Here is a 13,711-nt window from a genome sequence, read left to right as displayed (position 1 = left end):
GAACGAGCTCAAATATAGCACGTTTGACCGTGAGCTCCTCGGTCTACACCTGGCCGTTCGCCATTTCCGCCACCTCCTGGAGGGCCGACCCTTCACGGCGTTCGTCGACCACAAGCCGCTGGTTTACGCAATGGCCAAGGTCACGGAGCCGTGGTCGGCCCGCCAACAGCGCCACCTCTCCGCCGTGTCGGAGTTTACCACGTACATCCGGCACGTCGCCGGCAAAGACAACGCCGTGGCCGACTGTCTTTCTCGGGCCAGCGCGAACGCGGTCCACCTCGGCGTGGACTTCGCGCTTATGGCGGCGGACCAAACCACCGACACCACGGTGCAAGCCATACCGGGCGGCGGACACGGGCCTCCGCCTGGCCGACATCCCCTTCGCGGACACTGTCCTGCTCTGCGACGTCTCCCAAGGCCAGCCTCGCCCCATCGTGCCCATTACCTGGCAACGCCGCATCTTCGCCTCCCTCCACGGCCTTTCCCACCCAGGCCGGAAAGCTTCCCAGAAGCTGGTATCGGCGCGATTCGTCTGGCACGGCCTTCGACGGGACGTCCGCGATTGGACCAGCACCTGCACAGCCTGCCAACAGGCCAAGGTCCACCGACACACCCAGGCCCTGCTGGCACCTTTCACCGTGCCTGAACGATGTTTCGACCACGTCAACGTGGACCTGGTGGGCCCCCTCCCCCCATCACGGGGTTTCACACACCTGCTCACCATGGTGGACAGGACCACCAGGTGGCCGGAGGCCGTTCCCCTCGTCTCCACTACCACCGCCGACGTGGCGCAGGCTTTCATCGCCACCTGGGTCGCCCGTTTCGGCACACCGGCGGACATCTCGTCGGACCGCGGACCGCAGTTCACCTCCGAGCTGTGGGGCGCGGTTGCCCGCAACCTGGGGGTCAAGCTCCACCATACTACCACCCCCAAGCCAATGGGTTGTGCGAGCGATTCCACTGCTCCATGAAGGCCGCGCTCATGGCCGGCCTTCAAGACGGGGGTTGGGCCGACCGGCTGCCGTGGGTCCTTTTGGGCCTCCGCACGGCCCCCAAGGAGGACCTCCAGGCGTCCACCGCCGAGCTTGTCTACGGCCAGGTGCTACGCGTCCCGGGCGAATTTGTGCCCGACGCTACCAGTCCCTGGTCCGCAGCTCACCAGCGCTCGGACCTCCAGGAGACCGCCCGATGGTTTGCCCCCGTGCCAACGTCCCACCACGGTGACCCCCAGTCCTACGTCCCCCCAGCGCTTCGCACAGCGGAGTACGTTTTTGTGCGTCATGACGCACATCGGGGGCCACTCCGGCCGCCGTACGACGGGCCCTTCCGGGTCCTGCGACGGGACGACAAGTCGTTCGTCATCGACATCGGCGGCAGGTCGGACCGGATTGCGGTGGACCGCCTCAAGCCGGCGCACGTGGACATCGGCCAACCGCCACGGTTGGCCCTTCCGCCACGGCGAGGCCGACCCCCATCCACGGTGCCCCCCACTCGACCGCCCACCACCACACCGGACCCCCCCCCCCCACGACCCGCCAGGGGTTGCTTCGGCGGGGTCATCAGGACCCCCCTTAAATTGACCCTGCCGGTGCAAGTCGATTCTGGGGGGACGTGTGTAGCGGCTACCGCTGGGTATACACAATCGCCTTGCACCTACCGAGGACGCGGAGCGATCACCATGCCGGGCTCGCCCAGGACGCCCGGGCATGCCCGCTCTCGACTTGCCAGGCCTCGTCCAGGACGCCCGGGCACGCCCCCTCTCGCCTTTCCCTGGCAAACGCTCCGGGATAATGTGTATATATATTGCTGCCCGATAAACGGGCTTTTCAGAGTACCCGAGTTGATTTGACACAATAAAGAAACTCGGACGAATTCCAGCTTTTTGTCACGTCCATTCTTTCGATTTACGTTGGAGCATAGCTCCTACAGTGCCAACATTTTGGGTGCAACCCCCAGTAAACGAAGAAGGAGGATTTTGGAGGCATGGCATGTGGAGGAGTCTGTTGTGTCGCTCACAGAGGAAGTGTTGGACTTACCAGTAGCTTTTGGCCCTCCCATGCAGATACCAGAGAAACTGCATCACCAAGTACATGAATTATTACCTCGGTTGCTGTCACTTGGGTATATATTGTCACTTAAGGTTTGCGATGTATCCGTTTAGCTTAATTCATTTAAGTTACCACCATCACTTGAAGCAATTAATCATGTTGTTTATTTTTCATCGATTTATTTGAATTATGCTACGTTTTGTTTGCTTCAACGTGTGATTTAACAGTTGTTTTGATGTAACATCCCAATGTATGGTTTCAGTTGGTTCAACGGTTTTTGTTTTTGATTTACGGTTTAAATTTGAATGGCATGAGTTGTTCCAGAATGGCATTGGTTGGTGGTTTCGGTGTCTCCAACACTTTTTCCCTTATATAAGGGAGGATGTAGAGTTGTTTTACGTTACTCTTGGGAAAGGTCAGTGGATGCACGTTCATCCATGTTGCTGATCGAAACGTCGAGCAGTTATTTATTTGCTCATTAAAGGTTGAGGAACTCAAAATGGATTCATTTGATTTTAATCCCAACCGCAAGTCATTACTTTATATATATATATATATATATATATATATATATATATATATATATATATATATATATATATATATATATATATATATATATATATGTATATATATATATATGTATATATATATATATATATATATATATATATATATATGTACATATGTATATATATACTGAACAGCAAACGAAACGTCAGTCAGAATCAATATTTTGGAGTCTTTATTTTCAAGTCATGATCAACACGAATTGAGATTTAGGATCAACATGAAACATTACAGGTATGGTCACCACAGTTCAAACAATAATGTGAAATGTTCTGAATAATAAAAACACAAGACCAGGTGAGAACAAGGGAGGTCAAAATCAGTATCTTGCGTGACCCCCGTGAGCGTTAATGACAGCCATACATCGTTTGTACATGGAGTGGATTAATCGGTTGATGAAGGCATTTGTCACTTGGGCCCACACTCTGAGAAACGCCTGACTGAGTTGAGCTGCTTTTGTCGGCTTTGGTCGAACGTCATTCAGTCTTCTTTGAACCTCGTCCCACAAGTGCTCTATTGGGTTTAAATCGGGGCTGAGCGCAGGTGAGTGCATGGTTTGGATGCCATTCTGTTGCAGGAAGTCCCTTGTTGCTCTGGCAGTGTGGGCACGGGCGTTGTCCTGCTGGAAGACATGATTTCCGTGACGTCCAAAATGTGGCACAACGTGAGGTCTGAGGACTTGATCGATGTAGCGAGCAGCTGTGACACCATTGCCTCTTCCTGGACCAATATTCTGGAACACCACAGGACCGACTTTGTGATTGAGAGCAATAGCACCCCATAACATGATGTTTGGACCACCCCACGAGTCTCTTTCCATCACACAGTCATCTGAGTAGCGTTCCCCACGTCTACGCCAAACTCTCACTCTGCCATCTGCCGTGGAAACACAGTATCGGCTTTCGTCTGAGAAAAGAACGGTTCTCCGCTGCTGGTAACGCCAATTTTGATGCTGTGTGGCCCACTGTAGTCGGTCACGGCAGTGTCGAGCTGTGAGAATGGGGCCACGATACGGCCTGTGACAACGGACATCCCTGTTCTTCAAACGTCGACGGACTGTATCACCACTAATGTGTCTCTGGTGGGTTCCAACTGTTTGTCTTGCAGTTTCTGTAGCCCTGGTAAACCGATCTTGGATGTGATGACGCACAGTCTGTCGATCCTGTCGTGGTGTTGTTACCCTCGGGCTGCCACTGCGTGGGAGGTCATCGGTGCTGTTGGTGGCCTGGTATCGTTCCTGTAACCTGTAGATGGTTCTCACGTTGACATGGAAAGCATTGGCAACCATTTGTGCAGTCTGTCCAGCATGCAATCTTCCAATAGCCTGGTCTCTCTGAATCCTCGTAAGTCTGGGCAAAGCGCTGGCATCGAAACACGAATGATGAACACACGTTTTGGGGTGCCTTTTATAGGGAAAGTCACAAGGAGACGCATGTGCATTTTGATTTCCATGGGAATCATGCACGACTTTGTACCATGGTCGTTTTTTTGCCTGCGTTTTGGTGACCTGTTTTTATCCACGTGTGCACCACTGTCGGTAGTTATGATTAAATTTAGATACAGACTAATGTAAATAACGAGATATCTAAACGAAATGCATTGATATTTCTATGGGAAATGTTCAGGAATTATTTTTATGAAGTGACGTTTCTATTGCTGTTCAGTAAATATATATACGTATATATATATATATATACAAATATATATGTATATATACAAATATATACATATATATATATATATATATATATATATATATATATATATATATATACATATATATATATATATATATATATATATATATATATATATATATATATATATACATATATATATATATATACATATATATATATATATATATATATATATATATATATATATATATATAGATATATATATATATATATATATATATATACATACACATCTATATACACACATATATATATATATATATATATATATATATATATATATATATATATATATATATATATATATATATATACATATATACATATATATACATATATACATATATACATATATATACATATATACACAATACATATATACATATAATCATATATACAAATATATATAGATAAATATATATATAAATATATATATAAATATATATATATATAAATATATATAAATATATATATAAATATATATAAATATATATATAAATATATATGTATATATATATATATATAAATATATTATATATATAATATTTTTATATATTATATATATCTCTATAATCAGATTTATTTTTATATATATATATATATATATATATATATATATATATATATATATATAATTAGAAATAAATCTGAATATATAGATATATATAACATATAAAAATCTGAATATATGTATATATAGCTGGATGGTATTCATAGAATACTTACCCTGCGCAGTCAACTTGTTGTGAGCCAACTCTTCTGTTTTTTAACATTTTTTTTTCTTTGATCCAATATCATGATGATCCAAAATCATCAACCACGTGAGCGATGACATCATAAATTTATATTCTCTAATATAATTGTTGCATAGATCATGCCCAATACATTTCAAACTGATCAGACTAAGCATTGTCCCTGTCGAATTACGACGTCATAATTATGGCACCAATGATGTCATAGTTAACTCTTATCCCCATATGGAATTATTTACAATGAGCCATGTTTTAATTTTTTCCATGCAGCGGTTTTGGAGAAATAGAGAAGCAACATTTTTAGATATTTTCCAAGATGGCTTCCGTAACACGTGATGTATGACGTCATAATTATGAATAAAAAATTTATACAGGCGGAGGCACTTCTATGGTAAAATTTAGTGTCAATCGGACCAACGGTTGCCGAGAAAATTAATTTTAAAAAGGGAGACATATATACGCAACCTAACCCTGCTTTTCGCTTCGCCAGCGCAGGGTAATAAAGGTATCCAGTTTAACACATTGCCCCTCTGAACTGGCAACTGCCATCACAGCATAGGATTTAAGCAATCAGACCCAAGCAATGCTGTGCATGAATCACAACAAGATCAATTATTGAAAAATAAATAATTGTTGATAAATAAATAAAAAATAAACTGTATCTTACCAAAACGTACAAGATCATCTGCATCAAAATCTTTGGGCATTGTTTCACGAAAAGCTATGCACGTGCCCTCCTGCTCTGCCTCGGAAACAAATTGTGATATTCCGTTATGTCCATAGTCATTGTCAGAGCCTAGAACACCTACAAAGGCCCAGTCAAAATGAAGCACGACCAGCTTCATGGTACTTGCTTGGTAAGCATGGCTTGGAACTGTACGTTGGAAAGAAGGGAACTGCACTTTGTCACTCAGGCACTTGCAAGTTGAGTGGTAACTCACCTGAAAAGAAAAAGAAAAGCATGGAAATTTGTTTTTTTTTAAATTGAATTACAGTCATGAATACATTTTATTGCGAACTACAGTGACTGTATAAAATAACAAATGGTATCATTTAACAATGGGCTGGCAGAATGGCCTTGAGATTTTCACACTCACATCGAAACTGTCTAGCCTGGGTTCGAATTTAGGCCAGCTATAAACTGTCATCCCGGTGTTTCACAAGCAAGGTGATTCATCAGTGTGTGCTGTCCCTCAGATTCACGTGAAGCTGGACGTCCTTTCGGCATTAGTTGGTGGACCTTCGCGAAGAGTAGGTGAGCTCTCGCCAGCACCCCAGGACCAAATTCCAAATTTCTGCCCTATCCTCCAGAGGACATTGCATCAGCCAATGATGTTAACCCACAGCGTTGTTCTACATATGAAAGAAGATTGTAACAATCATCAACTTTTTAAAGATGCAACTACCGCATTTTCCGGTGTATTAACTGTGCTTTTTTAAATCGACAAAAAAGTTAAAAGTTGGGGGTGCGGTTAATACTGCCACGTCCGCAGCTAGTTATCACCAGCTTTGGACGGATGAAACGAACCAGCTTTAACTCCTGAGGCGATCTCCAATTTGGCGGTTATGGCACGCGCTTTAACTCCTGAGGCGATCTCCAATTTGGCGGTTATGGCACGCGCGGGATGGAAGAAACACGAAGCGTTTAACTTCACGAACACAAGGATTTATTCAGGAACCCAACTAAGAACACGGCAACGAAAAGGTACCGATAATGATTTATAAGAAAATAAGCCGTGGAATGAAAAATAAAGAAATAAATGCTGAGGTAAAAAATGCTACGGTGAGGTACCTCCACAAAGACTCAAACACGCACACAGGTTAAAGAAAGAAAATAAAAGTCCCTCTCCGACACTTCGCTGGCCAAAAATGGATCCTTTGGAAGGTCGGCAGTTGTCGAAGCCCCGAGCCACCTGCGTGGGCAGCTCGGACCGTAGATGGTCCTCTTTCTTTTCTCCTGATGTTTGGGGAAGGACAGCACAGCCTCCAGCCCCTCGAAGAGCCCAGCATTCAAGGTTCCCTCACAATCACAGCACAAAATTCCCTCCTCAAAGACACACCAAAATGACCAAGCTTCTTCTCAAGCAAGAACCAATCGTGCTCTCCCTTCCCAGACCAATCGCGAAGCTTCTTCTTTGCCTGCCTACATCATCTGGCAGTGTGACCTAGGGGAGGCAGGTGGGGCTCCCACCGTACCATTGTAGCTCACCCGACCATTGTAGCTCCGACTCTCCTGGGCGAGTCTTCAACCGCATCATGTCCATGGAGCGTGAATACTATCCGGTTGATGTTTTGCTTGGTCGGCAGTTGTTTTATATGTTAGGGATGGCTAGAGAGGGTATCATGAACAGGACAAATGAACCTTAACCCCTACTACTAATTAATACGGCATCAACCCCCTCGAATGATGCACAGGTAAACACAGCCTTAAGCTACATTTTTCCTACTTATTACATCGAAATGGTCCTACACGGCACACGGTCCATACTATTTCCTATTCAATCCTACCTTTCCTATGGTATTCTCTTACCTACCCCCATAAACGTAACAATACACAGCTATAGAAAAAAATCAGTCTTAAAAACAATCAATGCTGAATTTCAATTATATTCCAATTGTCAAATATAAACCAGTCGATCCATATTCAACATATCAGGGAAGTTTAGAGTATTCATAATTATGTAAAACGATAAAAGTACAAGCCATCTCAGTTGCACGTTTTTGCCCATTGCATCATGCACGTCAAATTTTCCCCCCTTCCCTTCTCCTCCTACACCAAAGCGGAGAGGACTGTCAAAAGGAGGGGCTCCCCCCAAAAGCTGTATATGTAGTATATCTTTGCCCTCCCTCTCCCCTAATCACCTCCCCTCTCCCTTCCACTCCCCCCAACCCCTTCCTCACCCCTCCCTCACTTGCTGCCTCCACCCCCCTCTACCGGCAATGTCGGGTACTCCTGCTAGTAAAATATAAGAAAGAAAAAAAAAACTTCTTGATATCCTCTCCTCTCTCTTCAACCTCTTGAAAATAAGAATAAGACTGAACAAAAAAAAAAATGAAAATGAGAATAAGACAGACAAAATTAAGCAGACATGGAGTAAGCATATCGACACCTGTCACTTCGTCCCATACAAAGTTAATGTACAAACGTATTTAGAACTAGACAAGAAAACAAAATTATTAATATACATTAATTGTTTTTGAGGGTGAAAGACAGGGGTGCATTAAAAACACGGTCGCGGTTTATACACCGGAAAGTACGGTACATGTATTATTTAACAACCTTCTAGTGGACGTTTGTGATAGCAATTTGTCATTGCTATTTCTACACATTTTTAGTCTGGACAATTGTTTTATTGCAGAGGAAGAGGTCTGTGTTAAAGAAAAGGGTTTACAAACTGACCACAACAATTACTCAACTGTGCAGTTGCAGCAAGCCAAATCCATCTTAAGGAGGATGAAAGTTTCGATGAGATAGGAAGTATAAAAAACCAATGGAAGGTTTTCTTGAACAAGAAGAATTCAAAAAGCTTTCAAGATGCTAGAATGAATGAATTGAATGAATGAATGAAAAAGCTTTCAAGATACTAGAGACAGCGAAAATTCAATTTTTGGGCAGATGTGCAAATATGGAATATATACTGTTGGAGATGGAACATCATTTACTGGTTTCGGCATTTGAGGAAGAAAAATAATTTACTACCTCTGCATCCTTGCTTCAAGATAAAGCAAACATCTTCCAAGTAGTTTTTCTTTGACGAAGAGTTGAGCTGTTGTGGCGGACACGAAAGCTCACTGGCGTGATGGCATCATTCCGCGCACCAAGTGGGCGTCGGCCACGCCGGAGGGGTAGGCGTGGCCTCGGTATATACACCGGGCGCGCAGCCCCGAGCACTCCAGTGCTACAGTAGGGCTCTTTCAATAAAGACTCTTTTGATTTACCGCGTTGTCCGCTTCCTTCTTGGTAAGCAAGTAGCGCGCATAGCACCGCGCTTCATTTGGTGACCCCGACGTTGGCTCAGCCGTCGCTGACCATCCGAACACGCCATAGCAATGGCAAACAACGCGGTCAAGCTCCCTGAGTTCTGGGAGGCCCAAGCCGAGGTCTGGTTCGTGCAGGCCGAAGCCCAGTTTCAGCTTCGGCGCATCACGGGAGATGCGACGCGATACTACCACGTCGTCACCGCCCTCGGGCCCGGCACAGCCACCCGGGTCGTGTCTGTCCTGAGGAACCCACCGGACGACCACAGGTACGAGGTGATCAAGCATCTCCTCCTCACCACGTTCGGCCTCACGGAGGACGCACGGGCCGACCACCTCATGGACCTCCCTGAGCTCGGCGACATGCAACCGTCGGTCCGAATGGACCATATGCTGTCTCTGCTGGGCGAGGAAACCCCGGATTTTCTATTCCGAGCGCTATTTCGACGCCAGCTGCCGGCACGAGTATGCCTCGCATTGGCCGGTTCCATGATAACGGAACCCCGAGCTCTCGCTGCCGAGGCCGACAAGTTATTCGCAGCTTTAGACACGCAGGTGAGTTTCGGTGCGGCCGTGGCGGCTCCCAGGGCTGCGGTGGCTGCGGCTGCACGCCCCTACTCCGAGCCCGAAACTGCTGCGGGTGACCACCCCTACTACGCGACGCACCGCGTGGCCGCTGAACCTCCTGCGGGTGACCACCCCTACTCCGAGGGGCGCCTCGTGGCGGCCACCACGCCACGCCCACCTCCGCCGCCGCGGAAAAAACCGCGAGCCTGGTGCCGGTTTCACACCAAGTTCGGCCACGAGGCTCGGCAGTGTCGCCCGCCGTGCTCATTAGGCAGGTCGGGAAACGCCCGGGCCGGCCCTCGGTAGTGGCACTGAGCGCCGGCCGTTCAAACAGCCTACTGTTCATAACGGACACCTTGTCCAGACGCCGTTACCTGTGCGACACGGGAGCGCAGGTGAGTGTCGTTCCCGCCAGTACGTCCGACAAGCAAACCGCGGGCCGGGGCCCCGCGCTGCTTGCTGCCAACGGTACGTCCATACGCACATACAGAAAACGCTGCCTCTCTCTGCGGTTCGGAGGGCAGGTTTTCCAGTGGTCGTTCGTCACTGCCGACGTGCCCATGGCATTGCTTGGCGCGGACTTCCTGTGTGCAAATGGGCTGTTGATGGACGTAAAGCACAGACAGCTCATCCAGGCCAAGACGTTCAGCTCGCTCGCTTGCGCGCTGCCCAGCTCGTTGAGCAGATCATGAAGCAGCTCATCGAGCGGCTCGCCGAGCGGCTTGCTGAGCGGTTCGGTTCCGGCCAGGTTGATCTGTACGCTTCCGGCAGCGGACGAATTCACCCGCCTCCTCGCCAGCTTCCCGGCCCTCACGCGGCCCACCTTCTCGGCACGGGCCATCAAGCAAGGGGTGGAACACCACATCCCCACCGCCGGGCCACCGGTCTACGCCCGGGCACGCCGCCTCGAGCCGACGAAGCTCGTGGTAGCTAAAGCGGCGTTCGCTACGCTGGAGCGGCTCGGCATCGTGCGGCGCTCCGAGAGTGCTTGGGCATCGCCGCTCCACATCGTGCCAAAGCCCGGTGGGGGATGGCGACCGTGCGGGGACTACCGGCGCCTCAACGACGCCACCACCCCTGACCGCTACCCCGTCCCTCACATTCAGGACTTCTCTGCCCGGTTGGCGTGCATGTCCTTTTTTTCAAAGGTGGACCTCATACGCGGCTACCATCAGGTCCCCGTCAGGCCGGAGGACATCCCGAAGACGGCCGTGATCACGCCATTCGGACTTTTCGAATTTCTTCGGATGCCCTTCGGGTTGAAGAATGCGGCTCAGGCGTTCCAGCGACTAATGGACAGTGTCTTGCGCGACTTGGATTTCGTGTACGTCTACCTGGACGACATCCTTGTCGGCAGCGCGTCCCGCGAAGAGCACCTCCACCATCTCCGCACGCTCCTCGAACGCCTGGGCCAGCATGGCCTCATCGTGAACCCCGCCAAGTGCCGGTTCGGCGTCGCCGAAATCTACTTTTTGGGGCACCACGTCACCAGGCACGGGGCCATCCCCCTACCGGCCAAGGTGGAGGCGGTGAAGGGGTTTCCGCGCCCCCGCACGATCAAGGGGCTCCAGGAGTTCCTGGGCATGGTAAACTTTTACCATCGATTCCTGCCCCGCATCGCCCAGCTCCTGCGCCCCCTGCACGAGGCCCTCCGAGGGAAGCCGGGCAAAGGTGACGTTACCTGGACCGAGCAGATGGACGTGGCATTCGTGGACGCGAAGCTCGCCTTGGCTAACGCCACCATGACTGCGCCCGATGGCGCCCGACCCGGCGCCCGATGCACCGATCGCCCTCACCACCGACGCCTCGGACTACACGGTGGGCGCGGTGCACGAGCAATGGGTGCGTGGTGCCTGGCAACCGCTGGCGTTCTTCAGCCGGCAGCTTCGCCCGCCCGAACGCCTTTATAGTACCTTCGACCGCGAGTTGCTCGGGCTTCACATGGCGGTCAGGCACTTCCACCATCTGCTCGAGGGCCGTGCGTTCACGGCCTTCGTCGAACACAAGCCACTTGTCTTCACGATGGGCAAGGTCACCGAGCCGTGGTCGGCCCGGCAGCAGCATCACCTCTCGGCCGTGTCCGAATATACGACGGACATCCGGCACGTCGCGGGGAAGGACAACCCGGTGGCGGATTGCCTTTCCCGGTCCGTCACCCATGCAGTCCACATCGGCATCGACTATGCCCGGATGGCGGTGGACCAGGCCGCCGACCCCGGCATCCAGGCCTTGCGGACCACCGTCACGGGCCTCCGCGTCACCGAGGTGCCGTTCGACGGCGCGGGCACGGCCCTCTTGTGTGACGTCTCCCTCGGGCGGCCTCGCCCATCGTGCCCACGGGCTGGCAGCGCCAGGTTTTTGACGCCATCCACGGCCTGTCCCACCCGGGCACGAGGGCCTCCCAGAGGTTGGTCGCCGACAAGTTTGTCTGGCATGGCCTCCGGAAGGCCGTCCGCGGCTGGACCAGGATGTGCCTCGCGTGCCAGAGCGCGAAGGTGCACCGACACACCCAGGCCCCATTGGCCCCGTTTACGGTGCCGGAACGTAGGTTCGACCACGTTCACGTGGACCTGGTGGGACCTCTGCCCCCCTCGCGGGGTTTCACTCATGTCCTCACAATGGTGGACCGCACCACCCGGTGGCCGGAGGCCGTGCCTTTGGCGACGACGACAGCGGCGGACGTCGCGCAGGCGTTCATCGCCACCTGGGTCGCCCGGTTCGGCGCCCCCTCGGACAACTCATCCGACCGCGGCCCCCAGTTCACCTCTGAGCTCTGGGGGGCGGTCGCGCGGGGGCTAGAGGTATAGCTGCACCGAACCACGGCCTACCACCCCCAGCCCAACGGCCTGTGCGAGCGCTTCCACCGCTCGTTGAAGGCCATGCTCCGGGCCACCCTCCGTGACGGCGGCTGGGTCGACAGGCTCCCCTGGGTCCTGCTGGGCCTCCGGACGGCGCCCAAGGACGACCTGCGTGCATCCGCAGCGGAGTTGGTCTTCGGACAACCGCTGCGGGTGCCGGGCGAGTTCCTCCCCGACCCCACGGCACCATGGTCTGCGGCGCAGGAATGCTCCGTGCTGCAGGAGACCGCCCAGAGTTTCGCCCCGGTGCACCACGGGCACCCACCTACGCATGTCGCCCCGGAGCTTCGCACCGCGGAGTACGTCTTCGTCCGGCACAACGCCCACCGGACACCACTGCGGCCCCCGTATGACGGGCCTTTCCGCGTGCTGGAGACCGGGGTGAAACATTTCACCTTGGACATCGGCGGTACTCTTGACCGCGTCTCCATGGACCACCTCAAGCCGGCCCACCTCGACGTGGATGACCCACCGCCGGTGGCCCGGCCCCCACGTCGGGGCCACCCCCCTGCAGGCGGACCCCCGGCACCGCCCAGCCCCACCGGCACACCGCCCCCCGGTCCTGCACCCATCCCGGGTGCAGCCGGAGGCATTCCAGCGGGCATCCCTGCACCCCGGACGCCGCCAGTTGCCAGAGGGCGCTTCGGCCGGGTCATCCATTTGCCCCGCAAACTGACCCTCCAGGTGCGCGGGAATTCTGGGGGGGGGGGCGCGCGTGTGGCGGACAGGAAAGCTCACTGGCGTGATGGCATCATTCCGCGCACCAAGTGGGCGTCGGCCACGCCCAAGGGGTAGGCGTGGCCTCGGGATATACACCGGGCGCGCAGCCCCGAGCACTCCAGTGCTACAGTAGGGCTCTTTCAATAAAGACTTTTGATTTACCGCGTTGTCCGCTTCCTTCTTGGTAAGCAAGTAGCGCGCGTAGCACTGTCATATTAATGGCAACATTGGGAAGGCTGGCCTAATTCAAAATTATTAATTGTCTTACTCTGGCTTCACTGCAGGGAGAAAGTGCTAGCAATGTTTATCACTGTCGTGGAGCACTTCAACGAGTTTCCCAAGCTTATAGTGGAGGCCTCACCACATTATGTTGAAAATAACTAGCGACTCTGTGTTCCAAAAATAATAATAATAATAAAGGGTGGTCATATGCACTTTGATTTTGGACATCTAAAAGTTCTAATAATCACTCCTCTGTGCCAATGCTATGGTGTCAGAAAATCTGAAGCCTGTTGTGG

At 51.1% G+C, this 13,711-nt stretch overlaps 1 protein-coding gene across 1 annotated transcript in view; it reads right to left on the bottom strand.

The window, feature by feature from the left end:
* Nucleotides 1-13,711, bottom strand: part of LOC137424168 (extracellular calcium-sensing receptor-like) — a 79,845-nt gene that overhangs the window by 40,153 nt on the left and 25,981 nt on the right. Inside the window, exon 3 of the mRNA XM_068111632.2 lies at nucleotides 5,738-6,011. Coding sequence (XP_067967733.1) covers nucleotides 5,738-6,011 — 274 coding nt within the window. The remainder of the gene's footprint in view (nucleotides 1-5,737; nucleotides 6,012-13,711) is intronic.

The sequence above is a fragment of the Myxine glutinosa genome, chromosome 3, assembly GCF_964187855.1.
Source record: "Myxine glutinosa chromosome 3, kmMyxGlut1.1, whole genome shotgun sequence".
NCBI classification, from domain to species: Eukaryota; Metazoa; Chordata; class Myxini; order Myxiniformes; family Myxinidae; genus Myxine; species Myxine glutinosa.
This window is presented reverse-complemented; position numbering and strand designations above follow the sequence as displayed.